The following is a 16,539-nucleotide window of genomic DNA, read 5'->3' as shown; positions in this document are numbered from 1 at the left end:
AAGGGTCAAATGTTAAATTGATTCCTTTCTCTTTTTGGTTAGAGAGGTTTGTTTACCTGCATTCACAAGTTGTGGCCTTAGGTTGATGGAATGCTGTAATGCAGGGGGTTGGGCGAGAATCGGTAGGGAAATACCAGTGGCCATTTTATCATCAAACCTGCAAAATGGCTGTCACAGAGGTTAGAAATAAAACACCTTGAAGCCAAGTATCTGCTGATGTGCATCATATGGTGTAAATGAAACAAGTTGACTCGGATTAAAATGAGATGTAATTGTGTCTGATCCTGATGCGTAGCTTTTTGTGCATTATGTGAAGCGATGCTGTAATTGTATAACCATGCCAACAACAAATCAAACCAACTGCAGTGGAAAGTCCCTTTCTTTCACTTTCGATTCTGCCAAGGCGCTCAGTTGAGGCATCTGACTCAACCAGATTTGCAAAACAAGCCAAAACCAAGCCCAGTGTCTTGTGACTGGAAGTTTGACTCCAAAATGAGCTGGACTGTGTAAGGATTTGTTTCAGGAGGTCAGCACTTCTGGAAACTGCTGATTGATAAAGGGATCTAGATTAAATATGTAATGAGTGCCTTAAAACCTTAATAAGACAACTACCATCATGTTGTCTAACAAACAGTAATGGAAGAAAAAAAACATTTATGCACAAGCTTACTGAGATGTGTGTGTGACCAGAAACAGTTAAGCTGCCAGTTGATGAGAAGTCATGTGACTTTGCCGATCCACCATCAAACCAGTCCAACCACAAAATGATGACGCACAATAGCCTTGTTTACCATTCATTCAGGACTGTAACTGTGAGATATCTCTGGCTGATAATGCGTACTTACTGCTGTTTCTGTTCTCAGTACAAAGGTATCCATTCTGGCAGACCAATAATAATTTGAATCCCAATTTACATCAGACCAATGACAACCTGGGTTGTGTGATATTCATTTTGACATGTGTAAAGCCTTTATTTTACTTCCCCCCCCGTTAACACCTAGCCTATTGACATAGATCATTTGTCAACAGATAAACTACAATGTGCTCTGTGGTTTATGACTGTGATAATCCCCAGAGTTTCCCAGGGTACAAGATGGATGAGGAATTACATAAAAAGGGTGTGAGAGGTCCATAAACAGTACACACCAAAACATTCCTCCGTCTGATCCTGAGCTAAAAGTGGGTCGAGGAAAGTACCTCTGTTGACTTGTGGGTGAGATCATAGGGTGAGTGTGTTAACTGGTGTAAGGAAGACCTCTAGAGATGGCTGAGAGCATTGCACATAAACCACATGATTTCCTGTAAACACTCACTTGGGTCATCTGAGGTAAGGTTCACATGAGGACAAAGACTTGCTTCCGTCTGCTTTACCGCCAAGAACCATAGGTTTTCAAACTTCATCTGGTGTGACATTTCATTTCTGAAACATAGCTGACATATTTGGCGATATTAAACATTTGGTCTGATAATTAACATTTCACTGAACAAGGCAGAATAAAGGAAATTTCTAATATAGTCTCAATATTATCAGTGTGATAACTCAATATTCTATAGTGCAAAACCTCAACCGTACAGTTATGCATGGCAACTGATTATGCCACTGTCGTCCAATAAAAAGGCGTTGTTTTTTTTCTTTACAACACTTTCTCTGATGGTCTTTATTGCCACCTCGTGGCATCATTTAGCAATATCTATTTTAATATAAAAACATCTCCTCACACTCGCAAAAATAAATAAAAAGAAAGAAGGGAAGTCAAGTCCTTAGAGCCAAGTCAGTTATTGTACCTGGTAAAACTATTCTTCATGTGGCATGGTTTGATGGTTTGTGGGCTGCAACCTCAGAGCATTCATGAGAAGATCTCTATGTAATGTGGCTTCTCGTCGGATAACTAGACTTAACCTGTTGGGTCAGGTTGGTACAGTGGTGATGTGTTTTCCATCTCTCTGTGTTTTGCATCAGTGGCACCATCAAACCAGTCCAACCACAAAATGATGGCGCACAATAGCCTTGTTTACCATTCATACAATGTTGTGAGATATCTCTGTCGGAAAATACTGCTGTTTCTGTTCTCAATACAAAATCATCCGTCAGACCAATAATTTGTATCCTAATTAATCAGACCAATATAACAAACTGAGTTGTGTGATATTCATTTTGACATGAGTAATGCCTTTATTTTACTTTCCCCCATTAACAACTATCGTAATTAAATTGAGAGATATAATTATGACGATGCATACTGAATGCATGCATGAGCATAATCACAAATCGACATAGATCTGATATAATTTGTCAACAGCTAAGCTACAATGTGCTCTGTGGTTTATGACTGTGATAATCCCCAGAGATTCCCAGGGTACAAAGATGGATGAGGAATTACATAAAAAAGGGTGTGAGAGGTCCATAAACAGTACACACCAAAACATTCCTCCGTCTGATCCTGAGCTAAAAGTGGGTCGAGGAAAGTCTGTTGATGATACTCGTAGGGTGAGCGTGTTTACTGGTGTAAGGAAGACCCCTAGAGATGGCTGAAAGCATTGCACATATGATATCCTGTACACTCACTTAGGTCATCTGAGGTAAGGTTCACATGAGGACAAAGACTTGCTTCCGTCTGCTTTACCGCCAAGAACCATAGGTTTTCAAACTTCATCTGGTGTGACATTTCATTTCTGAAACATAGCTGACATATTTGGCGATATTAAACATTTGGTCTGATAATTAACATTTCACTGAACAAGGCAGAATAAAGGAAATTTCTAATATAGTCTCAATATTATCAGTGTGATAACTCAATATTCTATAGTGCAAAACCTCAACCGTACAGTTATGCATGGCAACTGATTATGCCACTGTCGTCCAATAAAAAGGCGTTGTTTTTTTTCTTTACAACACTTTCTCTGATGGTCTTTATTGCCACCTCGTGGCATCATTTAGCAATATCTATTTTAATATAAAAACATCTCCTCACACTCGCAAAAATAAATAAAAAGAAAGAAGGGAAGTCAAGTCCTTAGAGCCAAGTCAGTTATTGTACCTGGTAAAACTATTCTTCATGTGGCATGGTTTGATGGTTTGTGGGCTGCAACCTCAGAGCATTCATGAGAAGATCTCTATGTAATGTGGCTTCTCGTCGGATAACTAGACTTAACCTGTTGGGTCAGGTTGGTACAGTGGTGATGTGTTTTCCATCTCTCTGTGTTTTGCATCAGTGGCACCATCAAACCAGTCCAACCACAAAATGATGGCGCACAATAGCCTTGTTTACCATTCATACAATGTTGTGAGATATCTCTGTCGGAAAATACTGCTGTTTCTGTTCTCAATACAAAATCATCCGTCAGACCAATAATTTGTATCCTAATTAATCAGACCAATATAACAAACTGAGTTGTGTGATATTCATTTTGACATGAGTAATGCCTTTATTTTACTTTCCCCCATTAACAACTATCGTAATTAAATTGAGAGATATAATTATGACGATGCATACTGAATGCATGCATGAGCATAATCACAAATCGACATAGATCTGATATAATTTGTCAACAGCTAAACTACAATGTGCTCTGTGGTCTATGACTGGGATAATCCCCAGAGATTCCCAGGGTACAAAGATGGATGAGGAATTACATAAAAAGGGTGTGAGAGGTCCATAAACAGTACACACCAAAACATTCCTCCGTCTGATCCTGAGCTAAAAGTGGGTCGAGGAAAGTCTGTTGATGATACTAGTAGGGTGAGCGTGTTTACTGGTGTAAGGAAGACCCCTAGAGATGGCTGAAAGCATTGCACATATGATATCCTGTACACTCACTTAGGTCATCTGAGGTGAGGTTCACATGAGGATGAAGACTTGCTTCCGGCTGATTTACCGCCAAGAACTATAGGTTTTCAAACTTCATCTGGTGTGACATTTCATTTCTGAAACATAGCGAACATATTTGGTGATATTTAACATTTGGTCTGATTATTAACATTTTACTGAACAAGACAGAGTAAAGGACATTTCTAATCTGGTCTCAATATTCTCAGTGTGACTACTCAATATTCTAGTGAAAAACCTCAACCGTACATTTATGCATGGCAACTGATTACTGGCCACTGTCATGTCCCAATAAATAAGGTGTTGTTTCTTTACAACACTTGCTCTGATGGTCTTTATTGCCACCTTGTGGCACAATTTAGCAATATCTATTTTAACATAAAAACAGCACAAAAATGATACAAAAATAAATAGATATAACAATTGAAAATGACTAATCATGAGCTGAATTTCCTCACTTTTGCAAAAAAGAAAAAGAAAGAAAGAAAGTCAAGCCGTTAGAGCCAAGTCCATTATTGTATGGTAGAACTATACCATGTGGTTTGGTGGTTTGAGGGCTGTGTCCTCAAAGCATTCATGTAAAGATCTATAGGCCTAGGCCTATGTGATGTGGCTTCTGGTTGGATAACTAGACTTAACCTGTGGGTTGAGGTCGGTACAGTGGTGATGTAGTATTTCCCATCTGTCTGTGTTTTGCATCAATAGCACATTTTATCACATTAACTGTAGACAGATGTAGGCCTACTACAGCAGCTGAACTGAGAATCTTGGTTGATTAGGCCTACCTTAAACCATTTTAATTAATTATCACAGATACACTTATTCACATGCACTTACCTAGGCTATTGGGTTTAGCATAATATATAACAACAACAATGCTAAAGTAAAATGACTCATAATTAAACAAAACTGAAAGGAAAAATGTTGTTCTAATATTTGAGAAGGTTACTGGCCTTTCTCACAATTCTTTAATCAACTCCATTTCACTTTGATAGTGCAGTTTAATATTAGCACCATGGATCATGGACTAAGCCAGGTAGGCCCCTTTGTAGGCCTAAATTGTGCAACCCTAATTCAGCAGTTTATAATTTCAATGTTATTGTCAGGTTTGGGTGAGGATGGATGAAGAGTTCAAATAGAGTTTACATAATCAAGCAAACAGTGGCAATGCAGTGATCAATTTCACATGGTTTCCATCTTCATGAATTCGGTGGGATTTAAGACTAGTCCTAGCCTAACCCTGCGATCCATTTGTATCGTAAGTCACCCGCCCGAGTTGTAAAGTGTAAATTACCCAGCTTTCTTGCGGCATTTTACGGAGGAACGCCCCCTTTACCTCGGAGTACTTGCGAGTACCCCGAGTTGGGCTTACGACCTGTAAACAAACATGGCTGCGCCCATAGTCGAGATGAGATGACATGTATTTTCTTTGTATTTGTACCGTGTTGGTCGTTTTAATGACAATGGAATGCTTTAACACACTAGATTGCATTGCTGCTTCAATCCGGTCACCAATTCATACATTTAACGGTCTTGCTGTGCGTGCAATACAATGTAATGATTTGTTTTCCAGCTGGTTTGCTAAAGAGGCTAGCACACAACAATAACAATGACTAGCTAGCCTGCTAATGCCCATCTAGCTCATTAGAAATGCGACAGCACTTATTGAAATTGCCCAAAAATGTTTTTATTATCCATTCCCATTGACCATACCCAAAAAGGGAGAATGAGGGACATCTGCTTGTGTTCTAGACAAATGTCCAGCACTAAGACAGTTGCTGCCCTGGTGGCATCCATGTTCTTTCCCAAAAGACTACAAACTCCAGCGTTCACGCTAGCCACTAATTCTCACATGTCGGGCGGGTAAACGTACGAGACTGCCAACACTAAATGGAATGCACCATAAGACTTCAGACGAGCTGTAGCCTGCATGGGTTGGGCATGTGCCATAGACTGTAAAAAAAATAGGTTGTGCCACTAGACAGGTCGACTATGGTTGTCGATATTTCATGAATTGATTCGACAATTTGACATCAAATGCAGATGTACAAACGTATCCTTACATATAATTTGATGCTTGTACCACAAAGTGAACGATAGTTTCACTAATCTGCCGCACTAATATGAAGTTGGGCGCTGCTAAGCAGTGTGATTACCATCCGCTAGACCGCTACCATCGAAAGAACTTTTAGAACACGCCCAACGTAGGCCAGGCGGCGTGCTTGCGTAGCTGATGTGCACGCAACCACCGTTCTGACGTCGGAGGTTGGCTTTCCGTACGCAAGGAAGTGGCGTTGTTTGAGCGACTGGGCTGTCTGTGTTGTCTCGTGGGTAACGTTAGATCCAAATAATTATTTTTTATGCTCAGCACCGTTTGATTGCTTCTTAAAACATCTGACGGAATACTTAGGTCGCACTAGTTGCATCATCTCGGAATATATCGGTAAGTTTTAGCTAACTGCTTATTTAATCCCGGTTTTGGCGGGTGGTTTATTTGAATTCTGAAAGGTGTCCTAAAGCTAGGCCTCATATGGCCAGTAAGCTTGCTAGCTAGCACGCTAGCAAAATCTCGCCGGGCATGTTTTCTCCAGTGTATCGGTAAACTATGCTGGTATCCTCCACGGTAAATGGATACTCATTGCTTCTAATTTGTGCAAATATTAATTTGATTCCATCGAATTAGGCAAGACAGCAATTTAACGCCGTTTTGACGGGTGCTGCTGCACCTAGCTTTGGCTAATTGTTTAACCTCACACGCGAGGGGGGCGGAACGCAGATCTGTATAGCTCGCGAGCTAAGGTAGCGCCAGCCACATGCATGAATTCTGAAACGTGAAAGTTGGTTGCACGGATACAAACAATGCTAGGTGAGGCATAATGTTACTGTTTTTAACACAGATGTAGGTACCCTGTTCTCGTCTGCGTAGTTTGCTTTTTCCCCCTAACCCTATCCTAAAGTGACTGAGCGTCTTTCTGGCAAGGTCTTTGCACTTTGGCAGGCTATGCCTTTGTAGTTCAAGACCACCTCACATGAACAGGTTTGATCTGCATCCTCCGAAGCTGCACCTACAGGTTGCATGATCATTTATTAGGTAAATCAGTCATAAGGCACGCCGAGATGCACATTGAAGCTGTTGTTCAATTTGTTTGTCCAAAGGCAACGTTAATGTTTACTCTAGATAATTTAAGACAAGTTGCATATGTTGTCTTTGGGCCATGCGAAGTTTCCAGATTTACTGTAGTGTTAAGACCATGTGAAAGTAATAGTCCAGAATGTAGTTAATGTTGGTAAAGAGTTGATGTCATATTGTTTTGTAAGAATGCATTCTTCTCTCACCAACACTCTCTCTTCACAGGAATGGCTGCGGAGGTGAACGGCAGCTCCGCTCCGGCAAAGGAGGAGGAGGAGCCCATGGATGTCTCCATGACCCACACGGAACACTACCAGACACTTTTGGACGCTGGGCTTCCTCAGAAGGTGGCTGAGAGCCTGGACAACATCTTCCAGACAGGTGAGTCCCATTCAGACCAAACGAACGAAAGTGGACACAAGCGTGCTCTTCCAGACGAAATGCAGTTTCAGCTCGTCTTGGAGCTACAGTTAAAGAAAAACCTGCTGTTTTGTTTTTTTCTTTTGTCCTAAAGTTAGTACTTTCACACATGCATATGAGTATGACATTTTGAAATGTCATCACATCCAGTTGTGGAGACTGAAGCTGTAGACATACATCCAGTGGATGCATGTGTATGTACATCGAGCAACAGGTGATTTATTTCAGAAAATAGTCAGGTGTTGCGTATGAGTGAGTCCAGTCCACAGACAGTAGATTAAACGGTAGATTTCTATGCCTGCAGGTCTTGTGTCGTACACCGACCTGGACGAGCGAGCCATTGATGCCCTGCGGGAGTTCAACGAAGAGGGGGCGCTCTCGGTGCTGCAGCAGTTTAAGGAGAGCGATCTGTCCCACGTGCAGGTGAGACTCTCTCACACTCCCCCCCTCTGTGCTTTTATGGAGGCATGAATGGGGATAGTTATGCTAATGTGACGTGCTGATTGGAGACATCATGGGAGTGTGGGAGGCCTGGAGTGTGCTGCTGCTTTGGAAGTGAGAGGTGTTAATGGAGTCCCAGTTGTTGGGTACTGATCTGGAGCGAATGGGACGTTGACTTGTGTGTTGGCTGTGTGTGTGTGTTTGTGTGTGTGTGTGTGTGTGTTTGTGTGTGTGTGTTCTCAGAACAAGAGTGCTTTCCTCTGTGGCGTCATGAAAACGTATAGACAGAGGGAAAAGCAGGGAAGCAAAATCCAAGAATCCACAAAGGGACCAGACGAAGCCAAGATCAAGGTATGAGGTCACATCTGACTCAGATCTACCTCCTGTCTATCTGCATGCTTGGAGCCCTAAACACAGGCCACTTGTGCAGGTCTGTGCAAAAACTGTCCAAGGTGAAAATCCAAACATCTGTCTTACAAATTCTGCAAAGAATATGGACTTTTGAAGAAAAAGAAAAAAACAGATTGGGAAAAGTTCTTGTATAATGAATGACTGATTTGGAAGATTTTTCTTTCCGCTTCTTCCCTATCTGTTGTGCAGGCTCTCCTGGAGAGGACGGGATACACCCTGGACGTCACTACAGGACAGAGGAAGTATGGCGGGCCTCCTCCTGAGGAGGTGTTCTCTGGGGTACAGCCAGGAGTTGGGACAGAGGTGACGTTTGCTTCTCACATTCCCATGTTCACCGTAAACGATTTCTGTCCGTTTGTAGTTCGTCTATGCCAAACATAAAATTGAGAACACGATCTCACATGGTAAAATGAGTTACTGTACATGCATTGAGATGGCTGCAAGACAAGTGTTCTGTATTAGAAAGTAGCTGAAGACCAAGGTGATCAGTTGACTAATTATGAAAGGTGTTGTGGCCATTGTCTCTGATTCCTCATGAATTTGAACTTTTTCTTGCTCTTTGTGTGTGTGGTGCAGGTGTTTGTGGGGAAGATCCCCAGAGACCTGTACGAGGACGAGCTGGTCCCTCTCTTCGAGAAGGCCGGGCCCATCTGGGACCTGAGGCTAATGATGGAACCGCTCACCGGCCAGAATCGCGGCTACGCCTTCATCACGTTCTGTAGCAAAAGTGCCGCGCAGGAGGCTGTCAAACTTGTGAGTCTCTTCCCCTCTCACTTCAGTCCTCTTGTGACTTCAGTTAAATATTAAATATATTCTATGTATATGCACTCTGTCAATCAATGTCTGGAAAAAAGTAGGGATGTTTTCTGTTTTAGTTATAATCTGAAGTCCTCCACTGTTAAATCCCACCTGGTTTTATTTGTTTCATTGCATTGAAGGATGATTCTTTGTTGTCTTTGTCCGTAGTGTGACAACTATGAGATCCGGTCAGGAAAATACCTTGGTGTTTGCATTTCCGTGGCAAACAACCGCCTGTTTGTGGGGTCGATACCAAAGAACAAGACCAGGGAGAGCATCCTGGAGGACTTCGGCAAAGTTACAGGTGAGAGGCACTGGAGATTTAACAGGTTTAATTGTCACTAAACATAACAAGCTTAAGATCACCAATAGTAAGCTCTAATTTATATCTGTGTTTATGCTGCCAAATGTCAGTCATACATTTACACATGATGCAAGGCAATTTAGAAATCACTACATGTCTGTGCTACTATGCTGAGGGTCTCTACAGACACAGAAGTATTTATACCATTTACTTGCAAACACCATGATGCCTTGTTAATGGCTTGAAATAGTGATTCACTTTCACGTGGTGAATTGCTCCCAAAGGCTATCTATGCGCTATTCAGTTCTAAATGCATATTTTAGACTTCCTCAAAATTGCCGCGATAGACCAAAAATAGACCCTTTGTTGAATGCCAAACTTTTCTGTGTGTACTATGGCAGAGGGGCTCCAGGAGGTGATCCTCTACACCCAGCCAGATGACAAGAAGAAGAACCGCGGCTTCTGCTTCCTGGAGTACGAGGACCACAAGTCGGCCGCACAGGCCCGCCGCCGCCTCATGAGCGGCAAGGTCAAGGTGTGGGGCAACCCCGTCACGGTGGAGTGGGCCGACCCCGTCGCCGAACCTGACCCCGAGGTCATGGCCAAGGTCAGTGTCCAACATGATGCCATGAAGTCTTTTTAGTGAATGGAAACAACACAGACAGATGTTGTTGGTTTTAGGCATATCACATCGTAAAATATGTACACTTTCAAATCACATGTTGTTTTTTTTGCACCTACTTTGTCCGCAGGTCGCTGTTTTTTTTTTGAGATGACAATAACTTAATGCTAATTTCAAAAAAAGTCTGGCTTCAGAGAGTAAAAGTCCTGTCATGTATTGGTTCCACCTGTGTGCTTAACACAGGTGATTTCACTAATTAGCTGGTGAAAGAGTTGTGCTAATTACAATCAGCTGATTAGATGAATGGTTCAACCAAAAAGGTGGCTGGACTTTTCATTTTTGACTTTTACATCTCTATTGTTAAATGATATGCATTTTTACAGAGCTGGGATGAAGTGTAGAAATAAGGTGGATGTGTGTGACTTAGTCTGTATGTTTGTTGTCATGGTCACAGGTGAAGGTGCTCTTTGTGCGGAAGCTGGCCACCGCAGTGACGGAGGAACTGCTGGAGAAGACCTTCTCTCAGTTCGGCAAGCTGGAGCGGGTCAAGAAACTCAAAGATTACGCCTTCGTCCACTTTGAGGAGCGCGATGCTGCTGTCAAGGTGAACTTTGGGATACACACTTTTGCAGTCCCTCCCACATCCATGCAGTCACACACACACACACACACACACACACACCGTGTGTCTACCAAAATTAGATTTTAATGCAGCATCTTTCTCCTTAGAGTTTACTGACTCTGCTTTTATTTATTTTTTTATTTTCTGTTGTCAGGCGATGGATGAGATGAACGGTAAAGAGCTGGGTGGGGAAGAGATCGAGATCGTGCTGGCCAAGCCTCCAGACAAAAAGAGGAAAGAGCGCCAGGCACAGAGACAAACCACCAGAAACACAGGGTAAGGGCAGGGGGAGGGCCGCTCACAGTAAAGGGGGGTGGGTGGGGTCGGGGGTCAGGGGTCATGCCAGGATGGACGAGAAGAAGAATGGATCAGAAGAGTGGTTGTTGGTGAGCGATGGTGATGAATGATTGGCTGGCAAAATGGTGATGAGGTAAAGCTCATTGGTCAGCTGTGTGTCTCAATAGCGGCCGTGGTGGAGCAGCCGTTGTGAGTTTTTCGTGCCGCTTTTGGGTAACGTCTTCAGCTAAACATGGTTCACCTTTGACCTTTTATCTTAATGCTGTGAGGCCCTGTGTTATGTGTACAGGTATGACGACTACTACTACTACCCTCCACCCCGCATGCCGCCGCCAGGGCGTGGCAGGGGCCGTGGTGGCCGGGGAGGCTACGCTTACCCCCCGGACTACTACGCCTACGAGGATTACTACGACGACTACTACGGTTACGACTATCATGACTATCGTGGCGGTTACGACGACCCTTACTACGGTTACGACGACGGCTACGCCATGCGGTCCAGGGGGAGCCGCACCAGCCGAGGCGGGCCGCCCCCTCCCAGAGCCCGCGGGGCACCGCCCACCCGCGGCAGGGGTGGCTACGCCCCCCGAGGAGCGCCCATGGGCGCCCCCAGAGGCGGTCGCGGGGGCCGAGGGGGGCCTTTCCCACCCCAGAGGGGAGGCCGCGGCACTCGGGGCGCCCGGGGGAACCGTGGGGGCAACGTGGGCGGCAAGCGGAAGGCGGACGTCTTCAACCAGCCCGACTCCAAGCGCCGCCAGACCACCAACCAGCAGAACTGGGGGTCGCAGCCCATCGCCCAGCAGCCCCTGCAGCAAGGGGGCGACTACTCTGGTAACTATGGTTACAGTAATGATAACCTGGAGTTTTCCCAGGATTCTTATGGGCAGCAGTGGAAGTAAGACACCATTAAAATGGTGTTTGGGCAGCAGCAACATCACAAGACACACATAAATACACACACACACACGCACACACACACACCAATATACACTCTCTTTCACACAAAAACAGAAAAACACGTCGACATCTCACTCAACAAGAGAATTGGCAGCAGTGTTCGATTGACTTTTTATCTTTCATCCCTCCCTAAATATCTCAAACTCTAAAACGGACAGATTGCGGAATTGGCCCCTCTGGTCCTGATTGGCTGGAAGTCCATTTTGGCTGAAGAATGTAACTTTTTTTTGCTCCCCCTTATTAATTGTATTTATCCTCCATTTAAGTTTGAACTCTCATGGGTATCATGGGAACTTTCTCTTAAAGATGGGCAAAATTTTTATTCTGTTTTTGTTTCCTTTCCTTTTTTTGTTTTAAGGAAAACCAACATTGACAATTTTTAGAAGTGGACATTGTTTTTTTTTTGGTTTTTGTTTTTTCACCAAAAGTCTGAGAGGACATTAAAATCATGAAATGGCCTTGCAGGAAGCTCATGTCAGCCCCTCCCCTCAATCTCCTCCTTCTCCCCATCTCCATCTCTTCCTCCAACGATCCCCCTCTTCTTCTCATTTCTACTAGTGGCATAGGGACTTCGCTTGTACATAATGGCTTAAGGCTAGAGCTTCATTTTCAACCGTTTATTTTTTCATTATTTGCCGAGGTGGAGAAAAGAATCCACGGGAAGGAATAAAAAAAAGGTTTTTGTAGCAGGAAGTAAAAGTTAAACGTGTATGTCTAGCGTTTCTAGAAGTAGTTCAATTGTGTTTTTTAAAACTGATATTACTATAATAATTATTACTTCAAACATTTTTCTTTCTTGAAAATGCTCGTGAGGATTTGGTTTGGCTCACCTTAAGAGCCACCCCAGTTTGTTCTCTGATGTTTGTATTTATAACGTTTTTTTGTTTGTTCCGTTTCAATAAAACTCAAATCGAGCATCACTCATTGGTTGGATACTTCCAAGACTCAATTGTGTCCCAATTATCTGATTGAATTCAAACCACAGATCTCACATTTGTGCCCAAATTGAACCTAAATCTGCCTGGCATCAATAATAATGAACCAGTAATTTGTAGAGCTCTCTTGAGAAACTGAGTCTGAACACGCAAGAACAGAGACTAAACAAACCCTTGTGACAACGGATATGATTTAAACCCTCCATATTCCTGCAACATGCCATGATATATGCAGCAACAAACATTGGACACTTTTCCACTATTCCGTCCCTGGATTGGCCAGTTTCCAGAATCAAACGCAACTGTGTAACTGATGTATCCAGAGACATAGTCATAATGAACAAATCAGACATTGAAACTGAAGTACAGCCTGTATGGTGCACAGCAGTGTTTGTTTAATACTGGTCATCAGCTATTCTAGTGCCTGAGCTCCAGAAGGCTCCAGAAACACTTCCTAAGTGCAGCAACACAAACCTTTCCCATTTCCCCAATAGGTTTCTGCCAGAGACCCCCTTTCATCTCCCCTACCCCATAGTTCGGCATATTAGACCTCTGTGTGTGTGTGTGTGTGTGTGTGTGTGTGTGTGTGTGTGTGTGTGTGTGTGTGTGTGTGTGTGTGTGTGTGTATGTTTCTGTGTGTGTGTGTGTGTGTGTTGTGTGTGTGTGTGTGTGTGTGTGTGTGTGTATATGAGGGAGAGGGAGAACGAGAGAGCACAGTTAAGTGTTGTCCCTTCTCATTCAAATTCACCCAGGTGTCGTGCCCAGGGTGGTGTGCGTGCCAAAGCCAGCCTGAGGAACACACCACATCTGTGTGCCTCTCTACGGGTGAGGAGCCGGCTTTCCCGAATCCTCCCTCTCTGCCCTATTGTTATCATATCATCTGTCTTATTTCTCCCTCTTGTATAATATCTTTTTTTTTTTTTGCCACTCGCTTCTTTCGTCCGCTCTTCCTGTTATATTCTGCTTTTGTTACTGTCTCCTCTCTCGCTCTCTCTCTTTCTCTGTCTCTCTCTCTCCCCCTCTTCCTCTCATACACATGCACACCGTAAATGGGGACCGTGGTGGATCGCTTTGTCTGAGCTATGCTCTGCCTCTGCTGCACTTTATATGTATACCTTGGGCTTTGTTGCAGCTTTATGCTTCACACAGAGGGCTTTGATTGCCCAAATCTTGTGATTAACAGTAGCTCGGCACAGATCTGCTGTCAGGTCCTTCCGGCACATGATTCTGCACGTCTCAATCATGAAGGAACCCCCAATTACCACTCACACAGATTCCAAGAGGTTTTCATCAGTTAAATTTGATTCTCAGAGTGTGGGTGCAGCAATATCTATCCTAATCAGTAGGGATCAATAGCAGCTTCAATGCTTTCAGCATGGTGCAGACTATCTCACCTCAGCATCCTTCAAAGTACTGAAAGTGGAGTTGAAATTGGAGTTGAGGCCTAAATCTGACTTCATTACGTCTTTGATGGGACTCTAGAATTCTCTTTTGTCATGCAATAACTATTTTGCACAACAGGAGGGCTGCCCAGATATCTCTATATGGGCTGGACGCATATACATTCATGTTCCACTAGATGGCAGCAATGGATTACTAAAAAAGTCCTTTCCACTGGTGACAGTTTTTGGATACTTACACATGTTAATTGGATGACCATTCAATTATGGCAAGAGCTAATTACATGCAATATATCCTCTACAAGATATACCCTACTTACATGTGCTTTTGTCCTGCCAGCCAAAGTCACCCATTGGGTATACCTCCATTAAGTGTGTGTGCGTGTGTGTGATTCTCATCATCTATAAACAAACATGTAGGCACGGTGAAGGTTACCAAGGTCACTGGTGTATACAGAAGTGGCTCAGAGAATGCTGCTTTGATGTCTCAGGCAACAAAAACCACAATCATGTCACTCCAGTCCAGTGCAAATTTGATGACCCACACAGAATATATAATGACTTAATAAACCCCTGACGCGTGCCTTAAAGGATTTGCCATAAACCCCACGTGGTTCATAGTAGTGATTATTCGAGTCTATTCCTTATCTGGAAAAGGTCCAGTAGAGATTAAGGCCAGGCTTCTCCTGATGTTGGGCTTTGTTGCCTTGAGACAGTGTGGTGACCTTGGAGCGAAGACGCAATCCCTGGGCTGTAAGTGATCCTTTATTCTTGTTGCCTGAATGTCAGGAATGTCTTCATACCCTGCCATCCGCTGGAAAGAAGAATTTGGTGGGGCTGAGACAGTGACACTTTCATAGACTTGGTAAGGAGGTTTCTTTCACTTGAATACAAAGTTTGTGTAAATCTAATTCTGATACTGAACTAATACATATAATCCTTGAAAAAATGCAATACAATATATGATTTTAGGACACTGGCGCTTTTCTGCTCCGTACAGTTTTCAAACTGCCAACTCGGGTGTAGGTGTACTTGCAAAAATAGCTTTCTCTATTACATCACTCACTGTAGCATACTACTATTGGAATACTTTGGACTCTCATTAATTCGCATGTATGACGCATTTCAGTAGATTCTGAGAACACTCCAGTCCTCCATTCTTTCAAGTGAGCCCACTTGATTTTCACATGCTATCTCATCAATGCTGGCAGGGCTAGCTATTCATATTGGAGAGGAATCAAGTCCTCTCGTGTAAAGTAAAACGTTGCTAGGGCAATTTTGATGTATCATTAGTATGTTGATGCATCCTTTTGAGCAAGGAGGTCAACCCTAAAAGCCAGGCAAAATTCTTAAAATGGCACCAAGTCAAATGTAAGGTAAGTTTCACATTGGCCATGGAGTGGTCCAAGCTGGAATGGATGACCTCACAATCAGTCTTTCTTTGTCATTGTATTCTGTTCTCATCCATGATTCTGTTTGTGTTCTCTAAAGATTCTAGATTATGTTGAAGACCTTGGCATTTAAAAGGTAATGGATTTCTCTCTTTGGTCCCACTCCAGCCCTCCTCGGTCTAGGTCCTACGTCCACTCCCAACTTCCTGGCTGGGCCACAACGTGGCCAGACCTGTCCAGTGGCGGACCCTCAAAAGCCATTGTGAAACACCAATCTTCAAAGTACACCCCAGCCTTAGTGTATGTCGTGGAGCTGCTTTTCCCCATCTTGTTGGTCATCCTCTCAAGCCTGTCTATTGGACTTGCATTCCATGCCTTTAAGAGATGGAGGAGGAAGAGGGTATAGATACTTTTCAATCTATTATACAGTTTCTGCTTAATATTTCCTCAGTTTGTGAATGTTACTCCTTGTGCAATCTGAGAGTAATCTGACAACTTTTTCCCCTTTAGGAAAAAGTAGAGAGGAACTCAGCAGCTGCAGCGGAGACTCTCTGCAAGGAGAGTGTGGCCCGTCTGAAGGACATCACCCTGAGGCTGAAAGGTCTGCATGATGCCCAGAAACAGCAGCTAGTTGGAGGCAGGAGGACGGTTGAGTGACCCGGTTGAGTGCCTGGAGTAGGCAACCCATATCCTCCAGGCTTCCTTTGATCACCTCATTGATCTGAGACATTACTGCCTTGGGGCCTCCTATGGTAGACCTCATCTAGGCAACCTAACAGTTATTACATCAGCTTTTTATTTTGTTTTGCATTTCATCAAATACAAATGATCTTTATCAAAAACAGTTTCAGTTGTTTTATTCTTTAAAACGAATTATTTAAAACGAGCAATGTATTCTTCTTTTGTGGGAATAGGTCAAAATACATTTTCTTGGAGATTTGAATCCCTTTTTTATCTTGAGTCTCAATATGCTGTTGAAGGCCC

The 16,539-nt window shown here is 43.3% G+C and overlaps 1 protein-coding gene across 4 annotated transcripts; it reads left to right on the top strand.

Annotated features, from left to right (window-relative positions):
- Positions 1–6,106: 6,106 nt before the first annotated feature.
- On the top strand, positions 6,107–16,397 carry hnrnpr (heterogeneous nuclear ribonucleoprotein R). 4 transcript variants are annotated; one of them, XM_062529017.1, is made up of 15 exons: positions 6,107–6,270; positions 7,183–7,338; positions 7,682–7,800; positions 8,062–8,169; positions 8,419–8,532; positions 8,806–8,982; positions 9,196–9,331; positions 9,733–9,938; positions 10,408–10,557; positions 10,730–10,851; positions 11,162–11,703; positions 13,517–13,589; positions 14,954–15,029; positions 15,724–15,955; positions 16,066–16,397. In XM_062529017.1, the coding sequence occupies exons 2-12, from the start codon at positions 7,185–7,187 to the stop codon at positions 13,555–13,557; spliced, it is 1,869 nt and encodes a 622-aa protein (XP_062385001.1). In that variant the 5' UTR covers positions 6,107–6,270; positions 7,183–7,184; the 3' UTR covers positions 13,558–13,589; positions 14,954–15,029; positions 15,724–15,955; positions 16,066–16,397. The 4 variants fall into 4 exon arrangements, with proteins under 4 accessions (XP_062385001.1, XP_062385000.1, XP_062384997.1 ...); XM_062529016.1 differs by lacking the exon at positions 13,517–13,589 and adding an exon at positions 6,808–6,918; XM_062529013.1 differs by lacking the exon at positions 13,517–13,589.
- Positions 16,398–16,539: the final 142 nt, after the last annotated feature.

The sequence above is a fragment of the Sardina pilchardus genome, chromosome 24 (genome assembly GCF_963854185.1).
Source record: "Sardina pilchardus chromosome 24, fSarPil1.1, whole genome shotgun sequence".
In the NCBI taxonomy this organism is placed as follows: domain Eukaryota; kingdom Metazoa; phylum Chordata; class Actinopteri; order Clupeiformes; family Clupeidae; genus Sardina; species Sardina pilchardus.
Note: the sequence above shows the minus strand (reverse complement) of the source record. Positions and strands in the feature narration are given on the sequence as shown.